Source organism: Sporothrix brasiliensis (assembly GCF_000820605.1).
Source record: "Sporothrix brasiliensis 5110 chromosome Unknown Cont15, whole genome shotgun sequence".
Classification (NCBI taxonomy): domain Eukaryota; kingdom Fungi; phylum Ascomycota; class Sordariomycetes; order Ophiostomatales; family Ophiostomataceae; genus Sporothrix; species Sporothrix brasiliensis.
Window position 1 is genome coordinate 3,153,176 of NW_024467134.1, and position 25,923 is coordinate 3,179,098.

At 53.7% G+C, this 25,923-nt stretch overlaps 7 protein-coding genes and 1 non-coding gene across 8 annotated transcripts; 2 read left to right on the forward strand and 6 right to left on the reverse strand.

Annotated features, from left to right (window-relative positions):
• Positions 1–312: 312 nt before the first annotated feature.
• SPBR_05707 (signal recognition particle receptor subunit alpha) lies at positions 313–2,376 on the reverse strand (the record flags this gene model as incomplete). The annotated part of the gene is made up of 1 exon (XM_040763970.1): positions 313–2,376. One exon carries the CDS (start codon positions 2,374–2,376, stop codon positions 313–315), a length of 2,064 nt encoding a protein of 687 aa, XP_040622619.1.
• An 846-nt stretch (positions 2,377–3,222) lies between these two features.
• On the forward strand, positions 3,223–4,371 carry SPBR_06017 (uncharacterized protein; the record flags this gene model as incomplete). The annotated part of the gene is made up of 3 exons (XM_040764279.1): positions 3,223–3,531; positions 3,626–4,153; positions 4,213–4,371. The coding sequence occupies 3 exons, from the start codon at positions 3,223–3,225 to the stop codon at positions 4,369–4,371; spliced, it is 996 nt and encodes a 331-aa protein (XP_040622620.1).
• Positions 4,372–5,650: 1,279 nt separating this feature from the next.
• Positions 5,651–6,457, forward strand: SPBR_06153 (integral membrane protein mpv17 pmp22 family; the record flags this gene model as incomplete). Its single annotated transcript, XM_040764415.1, has 3 exons — positions 5,651–5,749; positions 5,814–5,899; positions 5,998–6,457. 3 exons carry the CDS (start codon positions 5,651–5,653, stop codon positions 6,455–6,457), a joined length of 645 nt encoding a protein of 214 aa, XP_040622621.1.
• A 515-nt stretch (positions 6,458–6,972) lies between these two features.
• SPBR_05493 (uncharacterized protein) lies at positions 6,973–11,541 on the reverse strand (the record flags this gene model as incomplete). The annotated part of the gene is made up of 2 exons (XM_040763757.1): positions 6,973–11,207; positions 11,349–11,541. 2 exons carry the CDS (start codon positions 11,539–11,541, stop codon positions 6,973–6,975), a joined length of 4,428 nt encoding a protein of 1,475 aa, XP_040622622.1.
• Positions 11,542–15,465: 3,924 nt separating this feature from the next.
• Positions 15,466–15,537, reverse strand: SPBR_09481. Its single transcript has one exon. It is a non-coding gene; the product is annotated as a tRNA-Arg (tRNA).
• Positions 15,538–17,358: 1,821 nt separating this feature from the next.
• Positions 17,359–18,738, reverse strand: SPBR_05927 (uncharacterized protein; the record flags this gene model as incomplete). The annotated part of the gene is made up of 2 exons (XM_040764190.1): positions 17,359–18,442; positions 18,683–18,738. The coding sequence occupies 2 exons, from the start codon at positions 18,736–18,738 to the stop codon at positions 17,359–17,361; spliced, it is 1,140 nt and encodes a 379-aa protein (XP_040622623.1).
• A 1,777-nt stretch (positions 18,739–20,515) lies between these two features.
• On the reverse strand, positions 20,516–21,420 carry SPBR_06117 (uncharacterized protein; the record flags this gene model as incomplete). Its single annotated transcript, XM_040764379.1, has 2 exons — positions 20,516–20,533; positions 20,578–21,420. 2 exons carry the CDS (start codon positions 21,418–21,420, stop codon positions 20,516–20,518), a joined length of 861 nt encoding a protein of 286 aa, XP_040622624.1.
• A 3,473-nt stretch (positions 21,421–24,893) lies between these two features.
• Positions 24,894–25,457, reverse strand: SPBR_06226 (uncharacterized protein; the record flags this gene model as incomplete). The annotated part of the gene is made up of 2 exons (XM_040764488.1): positions 24,894–24,971; positions 25,251–25,457. The coding sequence occupies 2 exons, from the start codon at positions 25,455–25,457 to the stop codon at positions 24,894–24,896; spliced, it is 285 nt and encodes a 94-aa protein (XP_040622625.1).
• Positions 25,458–25,923: the final 466 nt, after the last annotated feature.

Here is a 25,923-nt window from a genome sequence, read left to right on the forward strand (position 1 = left end):
AGAGAGCGACACATAAGCAGCGGCACATACGAAGCGACACAGAACAAGCCACAATTAAGCGTCATATAGAACCATGAAATTGATTACCGACATCCGCTGCGTTATTCCTATGAGACGAGCAAAATGCCCAGTGAGCCAGTGAGCCAGTGAGCTAGTGAACTATTAATGTATTAGAAGCATAAAGTGCCGCAGACCGGAGCTGCCATTGTGCAATTTATGCATAGTAACGATAATCCAAAAAGGTATTTCATTGCAGTTTGCGCAAATCTAACAAGGGCTACTACCCAGCCTCTACACAGTCTCTCATCGTCTCTAGTCGCTGCTCAGCAGACGCTCCACGGCCCACGAGACGGAAAAGTTGCGCAGGTCCGAGTAGTGCTGGCCGACGCCGACAAACAGGATGGGCACGTTGGTCGCGTGCACCAGGCTGACGAGCGTGCCCACCATGCTGCCGACGGTGTCGCACTTGGAGATGATGAAGCCGTCGAGGCTGCGCACGCTGCCAAACGCCTGGTTGAAGCTGCGCGCCTGGGCCACCGAGTCCGTGCCCACAAGCGCCTCGCCGACCATGAGGATCTTGTCGGGCTGCGCAAACTTGGCAAACTTTTCCAGCGACGACATGAGCCGCTGGTCGTTGTGGCGGCGGCCGGCGGTGTCGATCAAAACAACGTCGAAGCCGTGCTGTCCCGCATAGGTCACGGCGTCCTTGGCCACGGCGGCCGCGTCCTTGCCGTATCCCTTTTGGTACAGCTCGACCTGCCCGCCCTCGCGCGCCGTGAGCTCCGTCAGGTTGCGCACGTGCACGGCCAGCTGCTCGACGGCGCCGGACCGGAAGGTGTCGCCGGCCGCAATCAGCACCTTGTAGCGGTTCTGCAGCAAGAAGAAGCAAATCTTGGACAGGTTGGTCGACTTGCCCACGCCGTTGACGCCCACAATCGACATGACGTAGGGCCGCGCGGCGCGCAGCGTCGTCGCGCCGGGGCGTGTGACGGCGTCGATTTCGCGCAGCAGGTCCAGCGACGAGGTCGGCGTCAGCATTTTTGTCAGGGCGGCCTCGAGCGCCGTCTTGACGCGCGCGCTGGTGCTCTCGAAGCTGCCCGTCTTGGTGCCCAGCAGCTCGGCCTCGACGCTCTCGCAGAGGCGCACGGCCGCCTCGCGGGCCACGTTCTTTCGCAGCAGGTGCTCCTCCATGCCCTTCATCGTCTTGTCCAGGTCCGCCTTGGTCAGCGTCTTGCCGCCCACGACGTTGCGGAACAGGCCGCCAATCGTGCTCAGGCTCGAGCCCACGAGGCCGCTGCTGGCCGCTGCGGCAGCCGACGATGCCGCCTTGCTGCTGGACGCATCCGCGTCGGCGCTTGCCAGGATCGAGCGCACCTCGTCGTCCAGGTCCTTGAGCACAAACTTGCCGCCCTTGGCTGTCTTGCCCCACGTCGATGCGTCCACCTGCTCGAGCGCCGGCCGCTCTGCTGTGGTGCCGCCAGCGTCGTTCCTGCCGCCCTTTGGAAGGTCGACAATCGAGTAGTCCAGCTGGATGTCGTCGTCCTCCTCGGCCTGGCCGTCCGCGCCCCACTTGCGGCCCTTCTTGGCCGTCTTGGACGTTGTCTTGTTGTCTTTCTGGTGTTTCCGCACAGTCGCCGCCTCGTCGCTCGACTGCACAGCACTGCCGCCGCCGCTGGCTCCGCCTGCTGCTGTTGCTGCGTTTTGCGCCTTGCGCGCCCGCCGCGACAAGTTGCTCAGCGGGCTAGGCTGTGCGGATGTTGTCGCGCCATGGCCGGCCTGCAGTCCGCCGCCGCCGCCGAGGCCGCCGGTGCCGCCCGGTGTCGAAGGTCGCGAGTGGGACGGGGTGATGGTGGGAGTCGAGTCGGGCAAGTCGGCTGCTGCTGATGCCACGTGTATTGTCGACCGCGACTTTTCGCTCATCAGAGACGCAGACGCAGACGTAACCGATCCGCTGCCTTCGAGTTCGTTGAGCTGCTGGTCGAAGTAGTCGTCGAAGCGCGCGCACTCGACAATCGTGGTGTTGGGCCGGGTCAGCTGGTCGCCATAGAGCTTGACAAAGAGCGTCTTGATGTTGTCGACAAGCTTGTCGATCCACGAGAGGTGCAGCAAGGATTTGTAGACGGCAACAAAAATAATGCCCAGGTCCTTGGCGAAGGCCCACTTGACGGCGTACTGGTCGGTCAGGAAGGGCGCATGGCTGCTGCTACTACCGCCGGCGACGGCCGAGGCAAGGTCTTCCTTGGTGCCGGCAGTGGTGGCCTCCTCGATGAAGACGTCGGTAATAAAGCGGTTGACGATGGACGGGCTGACAAAGGCGTAGCTGCGCGACCACAGGACGACGCCCGATGTGGTGATGATCTCAAAGCTGTCCAACATGTTGGCGGTGCATGTAGGAAGGGGGGCGAAAAGGGAAAGCCGGAACAGGTGAGGTCGGGAGGCGGAGGTGACGATGGCGAGAAGAAAGAGTCGAAAGGAGAAAAGAAAAGAAAGCCGAGAAAATAAGAAATAAAAAAACGAGCGAATTCAGATTCGTACCGCAACGCTTAGCGGGGTGAGAATATAAATACAATGCCACACGAGGGAGGCCCGGCGAGAGTATGCGCGGTCTCGGATGCCGGAAGTGAGGTATTGGACAACAGCAGATGCGCAGAGTAGTGTATGTGGAAATCGTCGAAATGGCCTCTACAAGCACAGCCTAGAACCCTGCATGTGCTGGCGATCTGATGCGATAAGAGCGACGCGCCTATGCGATAAGGGGCACAGTACGGAAAATAGTTTAGCCGGCGTTGGGAACTTTGGAAGGTGCATTTGGCCCTCTCAGGTCGGCAGGCAGGGGCGAAGCTTCCTGGTGGGCCTTGTGGGGCATTTGTGGCAGCAGCGGGCTAACAGCAAGAAGAGCAGCTGCTTCTCCCAATGGGACTTGCCTAGAGCTAAAAGTAGCCGCAGCCAAATGAAACGAAAGACGACACATTGCGACAACGTCGACACCACATAACCCACACGCGACCACCTCTGCTAGCCTTTTGTTCGTGACGCATTCGACGGTCATTCGTTTGCCGACAAAGGGAAGGACACATTGTCACCGACGACCTACCCAAGCGCACTCTGACCACTCGACGACGGGACATCGCCGCCTCCTTTTTGTGGCATCGACCTTGTCTCAAGAAACTCTCTCGAGCGTTTCCCCTTCCTCCATCGGCTCCCCCCACACCCATCACGGCCATGCAGCGTCCCGCGTACGGGCAGTCGCCCCCACTTCACCACCCCGTTCCCCAGCATGTGTCGACGGTGCCGCAGCTGCGGTCACCACCGCCGCCGACGTCGTCGCAACCACAGCCTCAGACCTACGGCAGTCCGTACCAGCAGCAGCAGCAACAGCAGCAGCCACACCAGCAGCAGCAGGGCGGTAGCTTCCCCATGGGCAACATGTTTGGGCAGTACGGCCAGTTTATGAACGATCCGACGGCACAGGTGGCCGCGCAGCTCTCGCACACCGCGCTCCGGCAAGGGCAAGAATACGTTGAGCAGAATGTAGGCCGGATTCGCTTGTTGTCCATTCTCTTGTTGTCCCTATTTCCTTTGTCCATTGTCCCCTCCGTTGCCGTTCCGTGTCTGACCTGTCTAGATCAACCGCTATGTTAATGTCGGTGTCCTGAAACACTACTTCAACGTGTCCAACTCGTACGTGCTCAGCAAGCTGTTCCTCGTGCTGTTCCCCTGGCGCCACAAGCCCTGGTCGCGCAAGCAGACCGTCGGCCCCGCCGGGCAGGAGGGCTGGTACCTGCCCCCGCGCGACGACATCAACAGCCCGGACATGTACATCCCCGTCATGTCGGTTGTCACGTACATTTTGCTGTCCACGCTCGTCGCCGGTCTGCGCGGCCAGTTCCAGCCCGAGCTGCTGGGCTACACGGCCTCGGTGGCGCTGGCCGTCGTCGGCGTTGAGATCCTCGGCCTCAAGCTCGGATGCTACCTGCTGAGCATCTCCAACACGTCGCAGCTGCTCGACCTCGTGGCCTACTCGGGCTACAAGTTTGTCGGCGTCATTGCCACCATTGCCGTGGCCGAGCTGGTCAATGGCGGCAAGGGCACGGGTGGCTGGATCGGCTGGTCGCTGTTCCTCTACACCTTTTTGGCGAACTCGCTCTTTTTGGTATGTACCGCGTCCCACGGCAGTCTCCCAGTGTCTCCTTTCTCTAACTCGTTTTGTAGATGCGCTCCCTCAAGTACGTCCTTCTCCCCGAGAGCTCGGCCGACAGCCGGCCCATGCAGACGGACACGCGCGCCAAGCGCAACCAGCGCACGCAGTTCCTCTTTTTCTACTCGTACGCTGTCCAGTTGCTGCTTATGTGGATCCTCAGCCGTGCATAAGCGGTGAAAACGGTGAATGGCACAGGGTGAGAGACGCCAGTCGGCGAACAAATTCATCCGTTTACGGGACTAGACGAGAGATGGATGGGCATGTGGGTAGACATACAGGCGGTTGGGCGATCGGGTCGGGAATGGGTGTCTGTGCAGGGCCGGCAGACTGGCAGAGGCATTCAACGACATTACATACGGCGTACGTGTTCCCCTGGATTTGTTTTATTTTTATTTGTCTTTCTTTGTCTCCCTTGTCTTTCTTTTTCTTTTCTTTTCTTTTTGGTCTATTTCCTTCAATTTTTTTTCTCTTGTTTTAGCTCCTTGTGTATCATATAAAGCAAGCTTCTGTTTTTTGGGAGCTGGCCCCATCTCGGGCTTCGAAAGTCGAAATGGAAAAACAATAAAGTTTCTGTAGATATTTCACTTGTCATCATTAGTACGCTGTCGCTGCAACGAACAAACGATGCGGACACAGCGGCCAGACGAGTCTGCTATGGCCCAAACCGATGCTATGCTTCCAGCAGTCTTTCTTTGCCGTTAATCCTTAAGACCCCTTCGCTCAGGTGTGAAATTGCAAATGGTAGCAATGGCCAGTATTGTTTGTATTAACTAACGACTTACCAGCCATCGTGAAAGGGCGCGAGACATAACATTGATGACAAGTATTTATTTAGCATTTATTTAATATATATTAGAGAATATAAACTGGTTCTTTAACGATAATGGCGCTGTTCTCCGTTGTTGTCCTCTTGAACTCAGCTGCCATTCTAGAAAGATACAGCACTTGTCAGTGGTCGGTGCGCCGGGCCGGCTCCTTCCTCCTCTCACAACCATTGGCTTGGCGGTGTGGTCCACTCACCCACGTTGCTTTGCTCTTTCCCTTGCTTGGCGCACGCAGCTCCGTTCCTGCCCCATCTGACGGACTTGCGTACCCAACGCAGGATAAACGCCAACACGTCAAAAGTGCTCTTGCCGAATTTGCCAATGCTTGCCGGGAAATAACAAAATCCAATCTCTCACTTTTCTTTATTTTCACCTCTCTTCCTCACCCTCCCAATTTCATTCAATCCCCGCCTATCCGCACATGTCAATGTCTCCGACATCGTCGCCCGCGGCTGTTCATATCGCAGCTGTTAAGCTTAATCTATAGCCAACCCCGCCGCCCATCAACCCAGACCGCCATCTCTTAACCGGGTTTTCATTTTCTCTTGTCTTTTCTTTTATTTTTTTTTATCCTCACTCCTCTTCGGACGTTCCGCGTCGTTTCGAGTGTTAGCACACAGACATCATGGCCACGCCACCCTTGCTGCCCATCACAATACAGGCGGTTGTGATGAGCGTGGTGTCCAGCCTAATCGCGCAGCTGCTAGCCGCCTACCAGAATAAGGTCAGCTCCCTTTCTTTTGTGGTGAGAATATCATGACCGAAACGCACAGCTAAATCCCCGGCAGACTCCGCTGGCGTCTGCTTTTGACGTGGAGGCGATCATCAAGTTCGTTGTCTTTGCCTTCGTCATGACACCGCCAAACGTTCTCTGGTATGTGTCCCTATGGACTTTGACAGCTCTTGTCAATGTACAGAACTGCCAGCGTCTACGTTTGTGCAGCATTCCTCTAAACAGCTCCCGCACCATAGGCAAACCTTCCTCGAGAGCTCGCTTCCCGGGTCGCGCAAGGCCCCCGCCAGCAACGACAAAAGCGATAAGCTGCCCAAAGAGTCGCTCAACATTAAAAACACAATCGCCAAGACCCTGCTGGACCAATCGCTCGGCTCGAGCGTCAACACCTTTTTGTTTTGTTCCTTTATGGCCGCGTGGGACGTGCTCGTAACGCAGGGCCAGTTCTCGGCAACGGCCACGGCACCGGCAACGGCTGCCAGCCTCGTGGGCACCGCTGTCGTGAACCGCGTCCGCACGGACTTTGTTCCGTTTATGAAGGCCGGCTGGCGCTTCTGGCCGTGGGTGAGTCTGGGCAACTTTGCGCTGGTGCCGGACGTGGCGACGCGCAACCTCGTGGGCGGCCTGGCGGGCATCGTGTGGGGCGTGTACGTGAACCTGTTTGCGGCCGGGTCGCCGCCGGCTTTGAAGGAGGAGTAGAGGAAAAGCGTCGGCAAAACAAGGGTCGAAACCAAAACCTCGCAAAGACTGCGCATTCATCATGCCAGCAGAACAACTAATATATAGGCGGGGTATCATCTACACCGGCGTTTATGGCGAGACCGTTGAACAGCATAACTGCATGGACGAGGACAAAAGGAGGCTTGTGTGCAGTTTTGTTTTAAAAATGTAAACAATTCATAATATTCGTGTCAAACAAATGGTCGCAGCCATGCAACAAAAAGGGCCGAGTAACGCCAGGTCCCGAGTAACGCTAAGATACAAATATAAATACCGAAAAATGAGGTAAAATGACAAAAACAAAACAAAACAAAAAGACGCCACTGCACGTATCCATTTTTTACTTCTCCCATTTTCGGATAGGGCCCTTCTCATTCTCCTGCGATGTATGTAAATGCTAGAAGGGGATATAAACAGAATATAAGTGAGAAATATCGAGGAAAAGAAATTGTCAAGGCGAGAAAATGGGGAGAGAGAGCAGGCGACCGCCCTCATCAACGCTGGTTACTATTCTGGCGACGTAGAACGACGCCTTCATCCAGCTGCTCGATGTTGTCCTTTTTTGTAAGCTTCTTGAGAGCGGCGGTCGATGGCGCAGCACGAGATGTTGGCATGCTCCCCTGACGGTCGTGGGTATCGGTGTCATCGTCCGCCTTTCTGGCGGCAGTTTGCAGGGCCCGGACATCTGCCTCCCACAGAGTCCGCATCACCAGCTTGATGTGCTCAAACAGCAGGTGCATCTGGAACGGCTTCACCACGACATCGTCGCAGCCGGCCGCACGTGCGTCCGCAATCTGCTCGGGCCGCGCGTTGCCAGTGATCATGAGCACGGGTATGCGGCCCCCCGCAAAAGTGCCTGCCGCCTCGAGGGCGCGGATGTGACGTGTACAGGTCAAGCCATCCTGCACGGGCATCTCCATGTCCATGAGCACAACCGAGATCGGATAGGAGCCGGGCACGCGGCGGTCCGAGACCTTGATAATGTCCATGGCCTCAAGGCCGTTGGCCGCGACCTGCACATGGAAGCCGCTCTTTTCAAAGTAGCGCCGGGTGACTTTCTGGTTGACTATGTTGTCTTCGACGAGCAGGACGCCGCGGATCTCGGGTGGTCTGGTGGGCACGGAGGCCAGCTGACCGACGGCCTCGATGCTTCCTCCTTTCGTGGGTAGCGCGGCGGGGGGGTTCGTTGTCGATGGTGCTGCTGCGGCGGCAGTGACGAATGGCTTCTGCGACTTGGTAATGTCCACAGCGTTGGCCGTGCCGTCGATGCTGTTCCTATCCAGCAGCGGAAGGTCGTTATTGGACCCACCCGATGTAGGGCGGGGTGATTCAGACACCGAGGACGTGCAGGGATCTTCATTTGGGGCCGGCGTCGCAGTCGGGGTCGGAGCCGTTGCTGTCAGGTTACCAGTGACGCTGCCAAGACCCGCGGCCAGAGCAATCTTGGCGGCTTCGCCCGGCGACAGAATCTCGGGGACGGCGGTGGGCGGTGGGATGTAGGCCTCAATGTAAAAGGCAAAGGTTGAGCCCACCCCGGGCGTCGACGCGACGCCAATGGCGCCGTTCTGAATTTCAGCGAGTCGCTTGCTGATAAACAGGCCCAGGCCAGACCCGCCGTGCTTGATGTGTGTGTTGGACTCGGCTTGGACAAACTTTTGGAAGAGCGACTCCATGCCCTCCTTGGTGAGGCCCTCGCCAGTGTCTTTGACCTCAAAGATGAGGAAGACAGACTCCCCCATGGGCGATTGAGAGTGGGCAGCAGCGGGGGCGGACGATACAGACGTCGGAGACGTTGGCGAGGCCGGGGTGCTGGGGGCGGCAGCGTACTGAGTCCCAACATTGGCGCCACCGCCAGGGTAGTTGTACGCAGGCGCCAGCTTGTTATCGGCCTGCGGGGGCACAAAGGCGACGTGGCACAGGTCATCCGTGGGCCGGGTGCGTGACACGCCAATTGTTGTAGTGACCTCACGGATGTCGACAATCTGGGTGAACTTGAGCGCGTTGGTGAGGAGGTTGATGAGGATCTGCTTGACGCGAGACGGGTCGAGCACAAGGAATGGGGTGGCGGCGGGGGTCGACCCAATCGGCGGTGAGCCCACCACACGAGAAGAAGACAAAGGGGGGCTCGTGGTCGGGAACAGAGACGAGGCCGGCAGTTCGCGGTAGTATGAATCATCCACAGACATGCGCAGCTGAATGTTCTGCTGCCGGGCTTGGACCTCGAACATCTTGAGCGTGGAGCGCACAATCTCAATGGGGTCGACGGTGACGGGCGTCACGGCGAGCAGGTCCGAGTCCAGCTTGGACATGGTCAGGATGTCATCGACAATGGCTTTTTGGTGCAGAGCAGAGCCGACAATGATTTCCGCATAGTCAATGCCGTCCTCGAGCATGCCCAGGGCACGCTGGCGCGGGTCGGACACAGGGCCGGCGAAGGCGCGCACATCGTCACGCAGTCTCGTCAAACACTCGAGAACGGCGTCGCCGCAGTGCATGATGACCGTCAGTGGGTTGCGGATCTCATGCGACGTGATGTCGACAAAGTTCTCTTGCTGGCGTTTGGACTCTATGGCTTCCTCCTTGACCTGGCGCTCGCGTTCCAGCTGCCAGCGCCGCAGAGAAATGTCGCTGAGACAGCCAGTAACAGACTGGACCTTGCCGTCTGAGTCCCTGACAGGCAGGAACGAGGCCTCGACCCAGCGTGGCGCAACGATGCGGCCCCCCGCGCTGTCGTCGGCGGTCCAGGGCTTCTTGAAACGCACCTCGACGGTCTGGTGGTCGGTCTCTGCGTCGCCACGGTTGGCAAAGTGGCTGGTGGTGTGGGCGGGCGAAGAACCCTCGGGAATGTCCCAGACACCGCTTCCGCTTCCGCTGCCACTGCCACTGCCACTGCTTAAGCTGCTGCTGTGGCCCGCCGCACTCACAAGGCGGTCGAGACAGCGCTGGACCAACGGCTGGTCCTCGGGGACGACGCACTTGAGCCAAGGATGGGTGACTTCGTCGTCCTGCTCGTCGTCGATCCCGCTGTCCTCATCACCAGCACGCCGCTCCAACCCACACATGTCGTAAAACACACGGTTGGCGCCGCGCAGGCGGCCGGTAATGTCCATGTCGTACATGCCCACAGTGGCAAACTCGGCCATGCGGCGGAGGTTGTTGGCCTGCTGGGCGTGGCGGTCGGCCGCCTCGGCAATAGTCTGGTGCTCGGTGATGTCGCGTAAGCAGACGAGGGTGCGCACGAGCCGGCCTTTGCTGTCGGTTTCGGAGTGGGCCGTCGCCAAGACGCGGCTGCTGCGGTGCTGCTCTTTTTCGTGTATCGACGACGGTGCTAGGCTGTTGCGCCGGATGGGCGGATCTCGCGCGTCGCGCAGCACAGCGGCGGTGGCTGTGGCATTAGCTGTGTTTGATGTTGTGGCTGCCGTTGCGGTGGTCGGCGTTGTTACCCGAGCCGGCGTTGACGGCTTGGTGCTCGCCACGCTGAGAAAAGAGGCCGGCTTATGCGGCGTCTTGATGACCAAGTCGTCCTTTTCTGCTGTCGGTGGCAAACCGTCGGTAGGCGCTGATGATGCCAGAGGCGGTAGCGGGAAGGGAGTGGCTGTTGCTGGTGTTGTTGTCGTTGTCGTGGTGGCTGCAGTAGCTTGCTGGTCGCGCTTCTTCACCCGGAAACCCAAAGTCCGGTTCGGACCGCTCGCCGCCTGTGCAAAGAAACACCGCACGGCGTCCTGGTCGTCCTCAACGACACAGGCCAAGAACTGAGCCCGGTTCATGACCATTCCCTCAGAATTCGCAGTATTTGGTGCCGAGGGCGGCGGCGTACAGCCCATAATATTGTACCAGGCACGGTTGGCGAACGAAACGTTGCCAGCAGCGTCAAAGACGGACATGCCAACAGGCATAAAGTCCGTAATTGCCCCGAACTTGAGAATGTACTCGGACGGAGAGGCAGACGGCGAGTTCTCCGCAAATTTGTTACCAGACGCGGCAAGGCTCTGCTCGGGCACATCACTGTCGAAGCCGGCCTTGGGCTTGCCCACGGCGGGACCCAAACCCGACTCCTCTTCTGGAGGCGAGAAGACAGCCGACGCAGGCGGCGTCGGCGGTTCAGGTGGCGGCTGCAATGTCTGCTTGTCGGTTGTGATCGTCGGCGTTGTCGTGGGCGTTGATGCTGGCGTAGATCTGGAGCGGGTGAACAATGGCCGTGTTGGGGGCGGCGGCTGTGTGGAGACGGTCACGGGGTTTGTTGTGTTGATGTCGGTGCGTGTTATGGCAGGCGCGACCGGCGCGACTGGCAAGGCAAGTGCGGTTGCGGTAGAAACGGTAGGCGCGGCCGGCGCTGGCGGTGATGCAGGAGCGGCAATCGCTCTTTCCTCGGTTGGTGTTCCCAGCTGGTTGGCGCTAATCACGACATAGCGGGCGGGCCCGGTGCCGAGTACGGCCCGTGTCCAAAAATGGTCCAGGTGTGCGACAGGTGGCAGGGCGGAGACGGTGGACGTCGAAAGGCCGCCCCATATGGCGGCATGGTTGGCGCGCGGTGCCGAGACGATATCGCGCAGTGTTGGTAAGCCGGCCAGCGCCGGGTTGACGTATACAACAGCGGGTCTATTTGGCTCCAAAGACACCACAAAGGTCGGGCGCGGGTCGACGTCGAGGAGCTCGACGAAGCTAAATTGGGGAAGGGAAAGCATAGGCGCATGAGAGGTGGACGTAACGGTGGACGGCTCGGCGCTGGCTGCTGTAGAAAACATCAACGGATGTAATGTATTTGGCTGCAGTGATGGTGATGGTGACGGCGATGGCGATAAGGAGGATGGTGTCTGTCTTAATGCAGAGGGAGGTGGCAGAGCGACTGTCCGTGGTATCCTTGCCGTACGGGGTGCAGACCCGTCGGTCGAGCCGTGTGCCAAGGCGGCGGCAGTATTTTCGTACATTTCGGGCTGTACCGCCGCCGTTGATGTGGTTGCCGTCATCGGTCGCGCTTCCGGTAATGGCGCCGGTGACCTCGTTGCGCATGTCACACCCGGCGGCGGATCTGGGTCGTGCGTGGTGGGTGATTGGTGCGTCATGGTGTCATGCCGGGTGAGAAAGCAGCAGCTAAAAATGTTCCTCGAGACTCGACTCGCGGTCATGGGGCGGCAAAGGAAACCGTTGCCCTACCGGCCACAGGTCGAGTTTCCCGTTGCGCAAGCGGTTCAGCACCGGTTGAAACCGTGAGCAAGTAAAGTAGAGGGCGCACCAGCCATAGGTTGAGGAGAGAGTATGTGAGAGAGAGGAAAGAAGTCGTCCGGCGTCGAGGCTTAGTGAGAGAGGAGGTTCATGCTGAGGCCTCTGACGACTGAACAATTTTGATCCAGGGCTGTATCGTATGTGATCTAGTTGTGACAAGTTGAGGAGTTGAGAAGCCCCGAGGAGCTGAGAAGAGGAGATGGAGAAATGAAGGAGAAGAGGAGGTTGTTCGAGGGTACGGTAAAGAAACAAGTATTTGGGTATGTCGTGACGAGAAACAGGGGACAGGGGTGGGAAAAGATGACAGACAAGGGGGCTAACCTTGGAGCTAGCGACGAAGAAGAAAGAGAGAAGGAAAAACGAAGGCCAGTTGCTCCGTAATAGTAACGGTAAACGAATGTGGGAAGGCTACAGTTTTAATTTTTAATTTTTTTTGTTGGCACCGGGCCAATGCTCAATCAAGAAAGGAAACAATAAAAATGATAATAATAAAAGTAAGCGTCAGGCGCGGGGAGGGAGGGGGGGGAGCAAGGTAAGGATAGCAGCCGAACGCATGGAAAAGCTTGGAAGCTTGGATGGGGCGAGCGAGATGAGGACGGGCTCGTGGGTGGTTTGGCCCTTGGAAGTGACGTTGGTGGTCGGCGGTCGGCGTGTCGATCCAGGACCGAGGATCCAATTATTGTTAACGTTGTTGGTGTGCAGAGATGTTGTCAAGGACCAGTCAGGCTTGCATATTCAAGGTGAAGGAGATGGGGAGGCAAGGTAGATGGGACGGATGTGGCACAGAAAAAGCCGAAGAAGAAGAGCCGGCGAGAAAACGAGTTGTCCAGCGGGTTAAAAGGAGGGTAGGACACATGGAAAGTGGCTCTGCGGGAAACGGAAGACGGACATTACAACATACAGGTGCCCCAAACAGAAACAGAGCGCGACAGAACAGGGGCTCACGATAGTAGACGGGAAAACAACACCAGCCAGGGTCAATACAGGCCAGCACAGGCCAGCATTAGCACATGCACTAGCACAGAAACTGCAACGCGACTGGCTTGTGGTGTGGAGTCAAAAGGGGGTTTGTCAAGTTGTTTTCTTTTCGAGGGGAGGCTGTGGAAAGAAAAAAAAGAAGCAACAACAAAATAACGAGAGGCTCGAGGATAGTGATGACACTCGGTAGCGACAGAAACGTGAAGAGAACAAATAAGTAAAAAGAATGGAGCAGAGGAGCAGAGGAGCAGCAGGGGACAAATACTAGGACAGACCATAGTGAGCGAGCTCAGTGAGGTCAGGTGCAGCAGTCGAAGGGCAAAGCAAAAGCAGGACAAGGACGGGCCGCACGGCACACTGCAGATCGAGAGGGGAAAGTCGACGACGATCTTGGGACATTATGGCAGTGGTTGCGAGGAACGTCACCAAATGACATTGTGGCCGTAACGGCCTTTGAATCTGGGGATCGTGTTGCATTCCGCACGATATTACACTATGGAAATAAAACATCAGCTAGTGGGCAAAAAAGAGAAGAAAAGTAAAAAAGAAGAAAAGAAAAAAAAGAAAGAGAAAACGGCAAAAAAGATGACGAGAGGGGCGGGGGCGATGAGCGTCATGAGGCAAAGACCGTGACTGCCAGCATGACATCTGTATCCCGTTAATGCGCCCACAATGGGTGTGATTTTCGGACGACTACATCTCCGTTCTTCCCCATCTCCAATGGCACAGACAACCACTCGGATAGTGGCCGTACGATACTGGAAGGGTAGGGTTTGGAAGTGACGCGGACTGCGTATTATTTAGGTCGTGGAGGTAGTGTGGAAGAAAGAAAAGAAGAAAAAAAAGAAAAAGAAAAAAGGCGGCAAAAGTGACTATTTCTAATAGCACACCACACGCATGGAGCATTCCCGCCAGTGGGTGGGAACTGTTTAAACGCCATACTACGTTAGATCCAGTAAAAGCACGAATTGGGCCGTCAAATGGGGACTCGGATGCTAAAGGGAGGGACAGGGGGTCAGATTAAAGAGCGGTGGAGGACATGGAAGATACGGTGGAAACTGGGAAACCCAAACCAAGAATCGAAAAAAATGAGGGTGAAGGAAGTAGGGTGAAATTCAAAATGAAAAACGAAATGCATGCGAGCGTCTTTGCTGCGTGCCCCCACGGGAGCTCGCCAGAATCCGCAGATGGCAGAATAAACGCTGTGCAACGTTCGGAGTATAGACAGAATAAACACTCAATAATACCACTGTACAATAAATGGCATCATAGCTCCTTGACCTCTTTGGGCATCGCCGGATGATACAAGTAGAGGGATCCGTCGTTTTTGTGGCTGAAAGGGTCCGGCACAGTTGTGATATCAAAACATAGACATTGGGCGGGATGATTTATTTCGTTCTAAACTGTTTGGTCATGTCGTGGTTTCATTTTCATGCTTGTTGGCCATTTTCTACAGTTGATTTGTCATAGGTCGTAGTACTATCTCGTCACTCATTCCCAACCGAGCCACCGTTTTCTTCCCACACAATATCTACGGAAAAACTGTTCTTAACAGCCTCGCCGTCTTGATGGGACATGCGTCGGGTATCTCATACTGATAGTCTCTGCCCGTCAATCCACCAATGGCCCTCACGAAACACGATTGCCGCCGTTCTTCCCATTTTCCATTTGGTGTTGATCGGTTAGTTTTCTTCTTTTATTTTTGTTTTCTTTTTTCTCGTTCACTTACATTTGGCCTCCAGCTTCGACCCTCTTTTCTACTTCCCCACCCACGTTGCTCACAACCCACAAAGACAGCGACAGATTCCTAAATGGCCATGCGATGAACAACAGCCGGGAACCAACACTGCCCCAAGAAGACGAAGAAGAAAACACAACGCGAGTGGGCAAAACTTACGATACAACCAAGTAAGACTTGGGTATTCGTCGACACTGTATGTTACTTGTAAATCATCTTCTCCAGACTTTCTCGATAGAAGTAGAAGACCATTTAAGTAAAAATTGAGAAGCGATAACTGTGTGAAGGAACGCAGTGTACAGCTGTCCAGGGAAGAAGGCAACAATCACCACGGACGGTAAGAAAAACATACGATATTGAGATACCTTAAACGGCTACCTTAAACGGCTGCCCGAAGATGTGAACCCCGACAAGTCAATAGCACATGAGGCATCTGGGATTTATGGGTAAGATTTGCAGCAAGATGGAACGGAGAAATATAAAGGTATATAAAATAAATGGGCTCCAGCCGCATCATCGTGGAGCGATACCGGTTCTACACCTCGCGTCTTCGTCCACTCTCCACATGCTCTGGGAATGACACTACCGCAGCACCTCACTGGCTCCCTGCTGGCTCACACGCTTTTTTACCGACCAATGATAATCGAAGGCTGCGGGATATACCTGTCCAGAGACGTACCCCAGGCCCCATAATAAATAATTTAATGGCAGTCATTACATCATGGTACTCATTGCTGTCGGGCAGGCAAAGGAACCCCTGTCGCTTGAAAGTGAGATCATTCACCGTCTTTACCATGTCATGCGCCTTACATACCGGCAAAGAAGATCAGTACAACTGGGGAACCAGTTTTGAGACACGAAAACTTCGAACTCGTCCGGTCGTGTTGTTAAACCCCTGGTGTCATATTGACCAAGTACATTGGGAAAAGACGACGGAAGAGCAGTACGGGCAAACCAAAAATACCAATAAAAAAAAGAAAGAAGAAAGGTAAGGAAAACGAGAAAAAAAACACAGGACAAAAAAAATTCAACCGCCAAAGCCAAAAAGTACTCCGCGCGGGACTCGAACCCGCAGCCTCAAGATTAGAAGTCTTGCGCGCTACCATTGCGCCAGCGGAGCTATATAGTGTATGCAGGCCCTTTATACTGGTATATAAAGGACATGCCCTTCGGCAGGTTCCGCTCCATCGTATCAGACTTTTCTCTTTGACTTCATCACGAAGAGTATTGCTTCGTATGTTGTGACTTACTTATTTCTTTTTTGGAGACCTGTTTCGGCACATGCATCTGCAAGTTCCCAATTTCGACAAATATGTCTCCTAAAATGCCCAGCGCCGTCGCATCGCGGCTTTTTGTTCTAAGGAAAACAAATGAGTCGTCCACAATCTTCAATTTGAAAAAGCCCCTAATATCACATACAGTTAAAAAAAAAAAAAGAAGGGGGGGGGGTCCACAAGCCCACTCTCGCACTCATCCCAAGGTTATGAGGATATGAGACTGGTTGCCGCCTTCTTACCATGTTGGTTGAGGCTTTCTCTTGTTTTACGGCACAAGGAGAGCAGAGCAAGGGCAAGAAATAAACAATCAATTAAATAATCCAATCGGGACTGAAGGTCTCACAAAAGAAACCAGAGGCACACAATGAAACTCGATATTGTCAAACGGAGGATGATAGAGCAACTCCGAGCTTTCCGTATTGCCTTTTTGTCCTTCCTTGGCCTTGGTGCCCAAAAGACAAAAAACGAAATAACGTGGCCTTGCTATGGTGACTTTCCCTCATTTCAGACTCGTTGCCCCGGCTTTTACTTTCACGATAGGTTTAGGACGACGTCCTAGAAAGAAAAAATCAAGCCAAAAATAGAAATAGAAATAGAAATAGAAAATGAGACCAGCCCTCGAGTCGCATCGTCATTTCTCGTCCTCCTCTTCTTCCTCGTTACAATAAAGTATTTTATGACGATAGTTCTCCAGATTTCATTTCTTTTTCTGCAACCCCTGCATATTCCCGCTGAGTCTTGCTTCTGAGCTCAGCAGAACGCTAATGCAGCCTGTCGTTTAGCCTCTATATTTGTCTAAAGCGGCCTGGCCCTCATTTCCTGCAGTGCCGGAGCCGCGGCAAGGTCGCCCAACAAAAGAAACCGCCAGTCTTGTTTGTTAGCGTGTTGTTTATGCGCTTTCTACCCATCTGTCCATGTGGCAGTTGCTCGATCGAATCCCACCAAAGCACAAAAATTATATCTCGAAATTCTTGGCGACAGAGTTGCAATCCCGCCTGACCGTTCAATCAACTGCAAGGCACTTTACCATCTGTCTTTCGCTTTGTGCCGTCCGTTTCGCGCAAATTGTACACTCTTTTGCACTGTGAAGCGGGCTTGCGAGAGAGTTGTATGTCGTATTGACAGTTGTTTTGGTTCTGCTGTGGTATGTAAAAAAGAAGGGGAAAAAAGCGGACGGACTCATAACCCTGAACAAAAACGGTCAACGTTGCGGCCCAAAGACACTTTCAAATCTCCTTATATTGCGATGACATAGGACAAGGCGGGTAATACGATGGTGCATTATGGCATTATGTCATTTCAACCCTGGCCGTGGACCTTGTCGAAAAAGGAACACAAACTTGATTGAGGTTTCGAATACGTATCAATTGCGAGCGGACATAAGAAGCTGATTTGGATAACGTGTTGGTATACCAATAAGAACAAACCAACGACATCGACCCATTGTCCGTGTAAAACTCAAAGGTGAGGGAAGAAGGGTCGAGAGATAAGTTAATGATGAAAAACACCAGAGTATAAGGTGGACAAAAGAAAAATGAAGATGCAACCAAATAAAACCATGCATTTGATATCAAAAATGAAGAAAGCCAAAGAGAATTAAATATAAGCGTCGCGGTATAGTAAAAGGCAAAAGCGGTAAACGCACACTCAACATTATGTCGTCCTTACTGACCCTCTTCCTCGACCGCAAGCATTCGTTGAGCAATGTCTTGGCTTAGCTCGGCAATTGTCACGCCCTCGACTGTCTGCACGGTGGCACCCGTCTCCCGAGAAATCCATCCCAGTACGAAGATTGAGTCGAGGGAGTCGATGCCGTAGTTGCCCAGCGATTGCTGCCGATCAAAGTCGTCCGGCACCATGCCCTTCCGCCGGGCCACTGTGGCAATGAGAGCCGTACACACAGCTTTTGCAGCTTCTTCTGCCGTTGACGCCGTTCGAACGGCGGAACGTAGATCTTGGCCTGCCGCCTTGCGAGCTGCCGAGTTGAGGCCGTGGGGCGGTGCGTCGACTTGGTTGAGGTATCGGAACAGTGCTGCTCGCGTCCAAAACGGGTCCGCCGGCTGGTTTTGGATCGTCAGTCCGCCTGTCCCGACTGCTGTTACAATCTGCGCGGGAACGCTGAGGCTAGCCTCGGACCCGGGCGGGGCCATGGCCCGGTCGAGGATGGACAGCGCGTCTTGAATACGTATGCCAATGAAGCCGGTGGCCTTCATGGCATCGAGCAGGCTTTCGTTTTCAGCAACCATGCCAGCACCAAGCACGAGGCCGAGATCAATGGACACGCTGTGCATGCCCAATGCACTACGGTGCCGGGCCAGTGCATCTTGGAAGCAGTTTCCCGCAGAGTAATTGGCCTGGCCGCGATTTCCAATGATGCCGGACGAGCTGGACAGGAAGATGAGAAAGTCCATGTCTTTTGGCAGTTGTTCATGGAGGTTGTTCGATCCGACCACCTTTGGCTCAAAGGCTCTTTGCCAGCGGTCGTAGTCCATGCTGGCGAAAGCGGCATCCTGGTCTCTAGTTAGCGATAAATCTATGATGACCTGCAGAGGTGGAACTCGACGTACGTCAACAACGCCTGCGCACTGAATGGCGCCACGGATGGACGGCATGGCGGCCTGGACTTTTTTGATGGCCACGGCCAACTGCTCGCCGTTGCAAATGTCAGCCGTAAACGCCCGGGCGTAGATGCCGGCGGCATGCAATTTGGAGAGAAATGCTTGGGCCACCTCAGAATTCGCTCCAGATCTCGAAAAGAAAGCAATGTGCTTCGCACCACATCTCACGAGATGCTCTGCTATGCTTCTGCCAAGTCCGCCGAGCCCACCAACTAATAAGTATGTCGCAGAAGAAGACAACTCTGCCCTGAAGAATGACTGCACATGCGTGTTGACCAAGTTTGCACCTGCGTCGGCCTCTGTAAATAGTAGCCGGGATCCGAAAAAGGGGTTGGCGGATACCTCGCTTAGTACTGCTTGGAGGTCGCACATGTTGTGTTCAATGACACCGCACAGCGAGTCCAGGCCTGGGGCCAGCTCAAGCATCTTGTCAACGTCGGCAGCAAGCCGCCGTGCCTCATCTGGCCGCCGCGATTCAAGGAGGTTGATGTCGACCGTTTCGAAACTGACATTCTTATCAGCCAGAGGTGGGCTGGGAATGCCACATCCTTTTTGTGCAACCCGAATCACACGACCGCCTGAGAAACAAGCAGGATATCAGCTCACGTAACCTCCTAACACGGTACAGAAGGCAAAATGCCAAAGACGAAGACCGCGGACTCTGAAGCCGCTGAAATATGACTTACATTCTGCCACACAGGCAAAGGCCTGTCTAACATGGCAAGATGTCGGATCAAAAACAACATCCACTCCAAAGCGGTGTGTAATGGCCAGAACACGTGTCTCAAACGTGTTACCTGTGCCTTCAACCTTCAAGATATGACCTGAGGGGATATTGAAGTACTTCTCTGCCATGAGCTTCTCCTCTTCCGTCAAGCATCCCACGAGCACGTTTCCCCCAAGTGCCAAGGCAATACGGATTGCGGCTTGACTGTATGCCGATGAAACGCCGTAGACAAGAACAAAATCGCCTCTCATGATTCTGCGGCCGGTGTTCAGGGCATACATTGCCGTTGAAAATGCAGTAGGACAGCTTCCTCGCCAGTCCCCGGGATTCTCAATGTGGCGTACCCTGCTGGAATCGACAATGATGTGGGTTTTGAGTGTTCCGCGCGTTCTCGCAACCACATAACTTTCCTTTTGGAAACCAGACACCCCTGTTCCCGCTTCAACAACACGGCCGAAAACATCTGTCCCTACCATTTGTGCAAGCGTGCCTCGAGTGGCTTGAATGATGTCTTCCGGTAGAAGGTTTGTGCCTATAACGGCGATCCGGACCTCGTTGGCAAGAAGTGTACCATGTAAGGCCCCGACGTCCTCGACAAATCGCGGTCCATCAGCTGCTTGCAGTGTGCACAAGTCGAGCTTCATTGCCCTGCCCTTTGTCAGAAGCATTGTTTGCTTGACCAGAGGAGATTTCTCAATTGTGGAATTCAGCACCTCGAGGGGCACCAGCCGAGGAATGAGCAATTTTCCGTTAGAGTATGCAAACTCGACATCTCCATAAGACGATCTTGAGAGGGCTTTGCCGGCAGGAATTTTCAAAATGTTCTCGACAATATGGACGATGCTATTGACAAGGGTTTCTTGGGCGCCAGAAACCCCATGCACGCCACTAAGGCTGTAAAGGTCAGAGCGTATATCAAGAGTCACAATCTTTCTCTTACATTGCTCAGACCGCAAAGTGCGAGCCAGCCCCGAAATTGGCGAGCGGTTTGGATTTATGCAGTCGATCTGGCCGCCTTGCGAGAGCCAGAAAATGCCACAAGACTGGGTAAGAACGCTGTGCAAAACCTTGAAGAGTTGTGGCCCCATGGAGGTGATAAGAGGTGTGTCGACTTCAACTAGAGACAAGACGAAGCTATGGAGAACTTCTAGAATCGGGAGTGAATGGATATTGGCTTCGTGAACCTCAAACGCCAGTCGTTGTTCTAGGATCGGGCTCAGGATGCTTTTCAATTCGGCGACAAATGCAGACATGCTATCTGGAAGAAGGACAATCATTTTGTCGCGCTTTTTTGTCGGCGTCATATGAAGTTTTTCTCGACGAGGTAGTTTTTGGGCCGTTAGAAACGAACGTTCCTTTGCTAGTGAACTGCTGACTTGAAACCCAGCGGACTGTATTGCGAGTCTGAGTGCGCCGTATTCCGCATCTTTGATGGCACATCCTAAATTGGACAAAACGACGAGCCAGCCATTTTCATCAACACGTTGCAGAATTCTAGTCAGGCTGTTGACAGATGTCTGGTTATCTGTCGAACAAACGACGAGGCCGTGCGTGTCATTCTCAGATTCGGCCTCTGCACAATGTATGCGTTCGAGCCCGGGGCCGATTTCTTTCAGCATTCGTAAATGTTGCCATGTCTTCTTTGCGTTGACACCAGAGACGATGCAGCGAGAGAATCGCGGAGTTTCGTATCCTGCTGCGAGGCCGCCAAGAATGAATCTCGTAATGTTCACAGCATCGGCGACGACGCCTAGGTGGCGGATGTCGCCATTGGGAAAATTCATGCCACCGTAAACCGAGTTCGGGCCGTGTAACGCATGGTAAAGAATAGACTGCGAAGGATTTTGATGAGAGGTAAGATCGATGACTTCTTGGATGCTTATAGGAAGGTCGAATCCCAGTGCTGCGATGCTGCTAGCATCCTGCTTCCAGACGATCTCGGAACATAAGTTTCGGTGTGAAGGTAGAAACCCGCCATTGCCTGGCGCGGTCTTAGGGGCAACGGATTTGAACAACACGTCTTCAAGAATAACTGCTGGTGCATGAAGTCCTTCGTCAAACATGGTGATATCTGCAATTGCGCCTCCTGATGGCGGTGTGCGAGCCGTGGTAAAGCCCTGAAAGCGCGAGCCTGCACCTTTTGGCAGCGCTCCCGAGACAAAGATCCGCCCGGCGGAACAGGGAAGCATGGCGCCTTTACAGTCGCCCAAAGTTATGACTGTTTGCAGCATGGTGTCCAAGGTTGAGGGATGGATGACGTGGTCGAACTCGTATTGGTAGGGCATCATGGATTTCGTGTCGGGAATCTGAATGACAGCATGAACCGACGCATCGCCTCTATTGATCTCGACAAGATTGCGGAACTGTGGCCCATACGTCATGCCTATGACGTCGAGACTTTCGTAGAATTGCCTTGGGTTAAGGGGCGTATGGCAATACTTTTGGACATATCTGTAAGCCTGGCGCTGGGCGGCTGTTCCAACCCTTTGCTCCATCTCTGTCGCAGGAAACACACCTTCGTTGCAATACACCACAGAGAACCGACCTTTGCAATGTGTTGTCCAGGGTCCATCCGTAGGTTTAGACAATAGCGAGAACGCGTAAGCAACAACAGGCCCATGGATGGGCTTTTCGTCCTCGTCGAGAAGATGTGTACTCAGCATGTGCTCGAGTCCTTCTGTTGACGCCGGAATGAGCATCGGCTTTGCAATTTTGAAGTCGGTCACTTCATAGCCCAAGATCGCCCGACTGTGGTCTGCGACCTGCTTCGCAGCTTCAATCGCCATCGCAATCATTCCACCAGCCGGATAGATGATGGATCTCTGAATGACATGATCCTTAAGCCAGGGGTTTTCTTGCACGCGGAAGAAGCCTCGCCAGCGAGGGTCTTGTGGTGTAGAGTTCTCCAGTGGTGCCCCAATGATATCTTCACGGCCATGACTTCGGAAGCGGTTTGCCTTGGACAAATGTGACTCATGCCAGTACTTTTTGGAATGATCCCATGGGTAAGAAGGGACGTCAACCAAATGGCGAGGTTTGCCTTCCGTACTTTTACTATAAAATGTTAGTCACCTTATCCCAAAACGATTGGAAATTCTATGATATGAGCAAGGTGGATGATAACGAACCTTGTGAGAAGCCAGTTGGAGTCAAAAGAAAACCCTTGTACCCAAAGGTGTCCCAGTGCTTCCAGTACTGTCAACAGCGCATCTCGGCTGCTATGAAGAAGAGACGCATAGCAAAACCGGACGGAGGCAGCTGCCGAACCTGTGCCCTGTAAGCTATTATGGATCTGATGAAGTGTGGACTCCCACACACGATGTGGGCTCACTTCGAGAAAACTGTGGGGATGTGCTGTTGCCATCAATGCTGAAACTGCTTGGTAGAACTGCACTGGTTGTGTCAGGTTTCTCACCCAATATTCGGTATCCAATGCCGAGGGTGGGATCTGTCTTCCAAAAACAGACGAGAAGAAAGCTGTCGAGCGGGACGGTGACAGGGGATGCCCCAGGTCCTTCAAAGAGCTGCGATATATATCTTCAATGACTTGCATGTGACGAGAGTGGTAGGCTGTGGTCACGTTGACTTTTGCGGCTCGACATCCTCGACCTCGGAAAAAGTCGTAGAGATGTGAGATCTCATCAATGTCTCCGGAAAGCGTAACTGATGCTGGGCCGTTTATGCAAGCGACGTCGATGGAATTGACGTTTGCTTCAGCAAAGCCGCGACGGGCATCTTCTTCCGAAAGTGCCACCGCAAGCATCCCTCCTTGTTGTTGAGGCTTCAATTTTGAAATTTGGCAGACACTCTGACCGCGGAAGTATGCTATTTTCCAAGCATCTTCGCGGCTGATGGCGCCGGCGGCGTACGCAGCTGCGATTTCTCCCGAAGAATGTCCAATGACAGATGTTGGCACAATGCCAGCAGAGAGGAGAAGGTCAACAAGAGCTATCTGGATGGCTGTGGTGGCTGGCTGAGAAATTTGTGGATCTGAAATATGGGAGAGTTCTTTGCTGCGATGAAGTTCAACCCAAAGGCAAAAGGGGCTTTCAAGGACGTCGCTCATGTACCAACTGGCCGTGGAAATGCTCGAGTAGAACGCCTGGTACTGGAGAAGCTCCCGTCCCATGGCATACCACTGTGCCCCCTGTCCACAGAAGACGAAAGCAAGTTCTTTTGGTGTGCAACGCACAGCTTGTATTGGCTTTGGCAAGCATTTGGTCTCAAGCTTTTGGTACAGCTCTGTGGCGGTCGAAGCAACAATAAAAGTGCGCCAGCTCAGACGGGACCGGCGCGATAGGAGGGTATAGGCATAGTTGGCAGCAAACCCGTCAGCGGAGGTGTTTTTGGCAACATACTTGGCCTGAGATTCGATCACTCGGGTGAGCCCTGCCTCGTCGTGACCGGAAAAGACGAAAAGGTGTCGACGGCGACATTGCTCACCCGTTTTGGTAACGTGGCTCCTTATTTCATCTCCGGGAAAGAGAAATGTATTGTGATGTCCACCGGTGATCCTGCGCTCAGAGAGAAAGTGATGTGCGTCATCAAGGACAACGTGAGCATTCGTTCCACCAAAACCAAACGAGTTGACGCTGGCACGGCGAAGACCAGGAACCGGCCACGGCGTAAGGCCGGTAGCAACCTAGCCGGGTCAGTGAAAATTCGTGGGAAAAGGGAATTTGATAAATAAGAAAGAGCATGTACCTTCAATTTCATTCGATTAAAGTCAATGTTTGGATTGGGAGTATCGAAATTGAGATGCTTGGGGATGAACCCGCGCTCAACGACAAGGATACCTTTGATCAGGCCAGCGACACCCGCACTTCCTTCAAGGTGGCCAATGTTCGTCTTGACAGAGCCAATATAAAGCGGATTCTCCGAAGTGCGGTGCTTGCAGAACAACTCAGTCGCCGCCTGTGTCTCTTTAACATCGCCGACCTGGGTGCCGGTTCCGTGGCACTCCATGTACGCTGTCCGGGTGATATCAAGCCCAGAAGTGCGGTATATGTCGCTCATATTCTGAACTTGGCGGGCTTGACTCGGGAGAGTAATACCTGGAGCTGAGATTAGCCTCCGTAACAAAACTGGAGACTGGTGCATGCCGTGCTACCGTGAAGCAAAAACGAACCTTGTGTGTGGCCATCCTGATTGCTGGCGGTTGCACGTATCACTGCCCGGATTGTGTCGTTTGCGGCAATGGCATCTTTGAGGCACTTCAGGATAAGAACACCTGTTCCTTCTCCCCGCCCATAGCCGTTGGCTCGTTTGTCAAAGGTATAACAACGACCGTCGGGGCCAAGGATGTTGAGATTTGCCATTGGCACAAGAGTGTTTGGCGAGAAGATGAGCCCAACACCAGCAGCAATGCACTGTATTGTCAGTTTACGACGAGCCAAAACAAAAGAAAAGAGACGAAACAAATCGAGAACAAGGGGACAAAACTCGTTACTGTCACTGACCACACTAGACTCGCCCGATAGTAAGCTTTTGCACGCTTGGTGCACCGCAATCATGCTTGCAGAGCAGCCGGTGTCAATGGTTTGGCTTGTACCCGCAAAATCAAAAGCGTGCGAGATTCGGTTGGCCAAAATGGCAATGCCATTCCCCGTTGCAGAATACGGGGGTGTTGTGTCAGGATCGCGCATGCATGGTTGCTCGTAATCTAATTTATTGTGCATGTTAGTACGTTGTCGAACTGCTCGAGACTCTCGTGCAGGAGAACTCACCTCGTACAAAAGAGCCGCAAAAGACGCTCGTGGCTGTGTTGGACAACGAAGCCACAGGAATTCCAGCTGCGTGTTGCGGGTGTTAGTAGCCTTGAAATGAGAAATGGCGTAAATGGGTTATCATGCAATCAACGTACCGCTGTCAAGAGCTTCATAAACGACTTCAAGTAGCATTCTTTGCTGGGGATCCATGGACACAGCTTCGGCTGTAGATATCGAGAAAAACTATGTGCACACGGGTTAGTACATGAAAAGATGGGGCAGGTCTCATCTCTGAAAACCGAAAAAAATTGCCATTCGATTTACGCATGAACTGTGACTTACAGGTGCATCAAAGGCTGCTATGTCCCCTTTGATGAAATGAGCGCCGCGGATATGGAACTAAGGCCAGGTCTGTTAGGTTCCTGCAAACGTAGAGATTAAACTGTGACGTCGCAAAAGGCGAAAGAATACAAAGAGAGACGAGAATACTGAAAACAACTCACACTGCCTGGCCGGTTGGGATCGGGATGGTACCAGCCTTTGGCATTGAACCGGTCGCTCGGAATCTCGGACCACGCATCTCTGCCGTCTCGGATCATCTCCCAGAAATTTTCGACATTGTCGGCATCGCCAGGAAACCGACACGACATGCCAACTACAGCAATGGCGTCGTCGGTGTTGCCGTCTGGAAGTGCATCGAAGGCATCCATGGCGGCGTGGAATATATGCCGTCCTGGCCGTTGGGTGAAGGCCCGTAAGCTTGGATCTGGTACAAATGCGCCAGTCGATTGCAAAACAAAGAACGCTGAAAAAAAAAAAAAAAAAAATACAGACTGAGCAATATGTAAAGCAGAAAAGCAGATCTCGCCCGTCAACCGTCAGGAAACTTAAATTGAAAAGACACAGAACCGGGGAAGTGAATGTATGCGGGTGGAGGCAGTGCAACAGCAAAGCAATGTATAATCTGTCAAAAATGAGACCGTGGTGGAAAGCTAAATGGCAAGGACAGAATAGGATCAGTGATGCATAGATCTGCAGGAAGAACAAAGGAAGAGGAAGAAAAGTGATTTGTAAAAGGGCATATGCTAAGGAACGGAAATCGTGACTTTAAAGTAGGGAAAGGGGCAAACGGAGGTTGTTGACTAGGAGCCAGAAATGGAAGGAGCGGCTAGAACT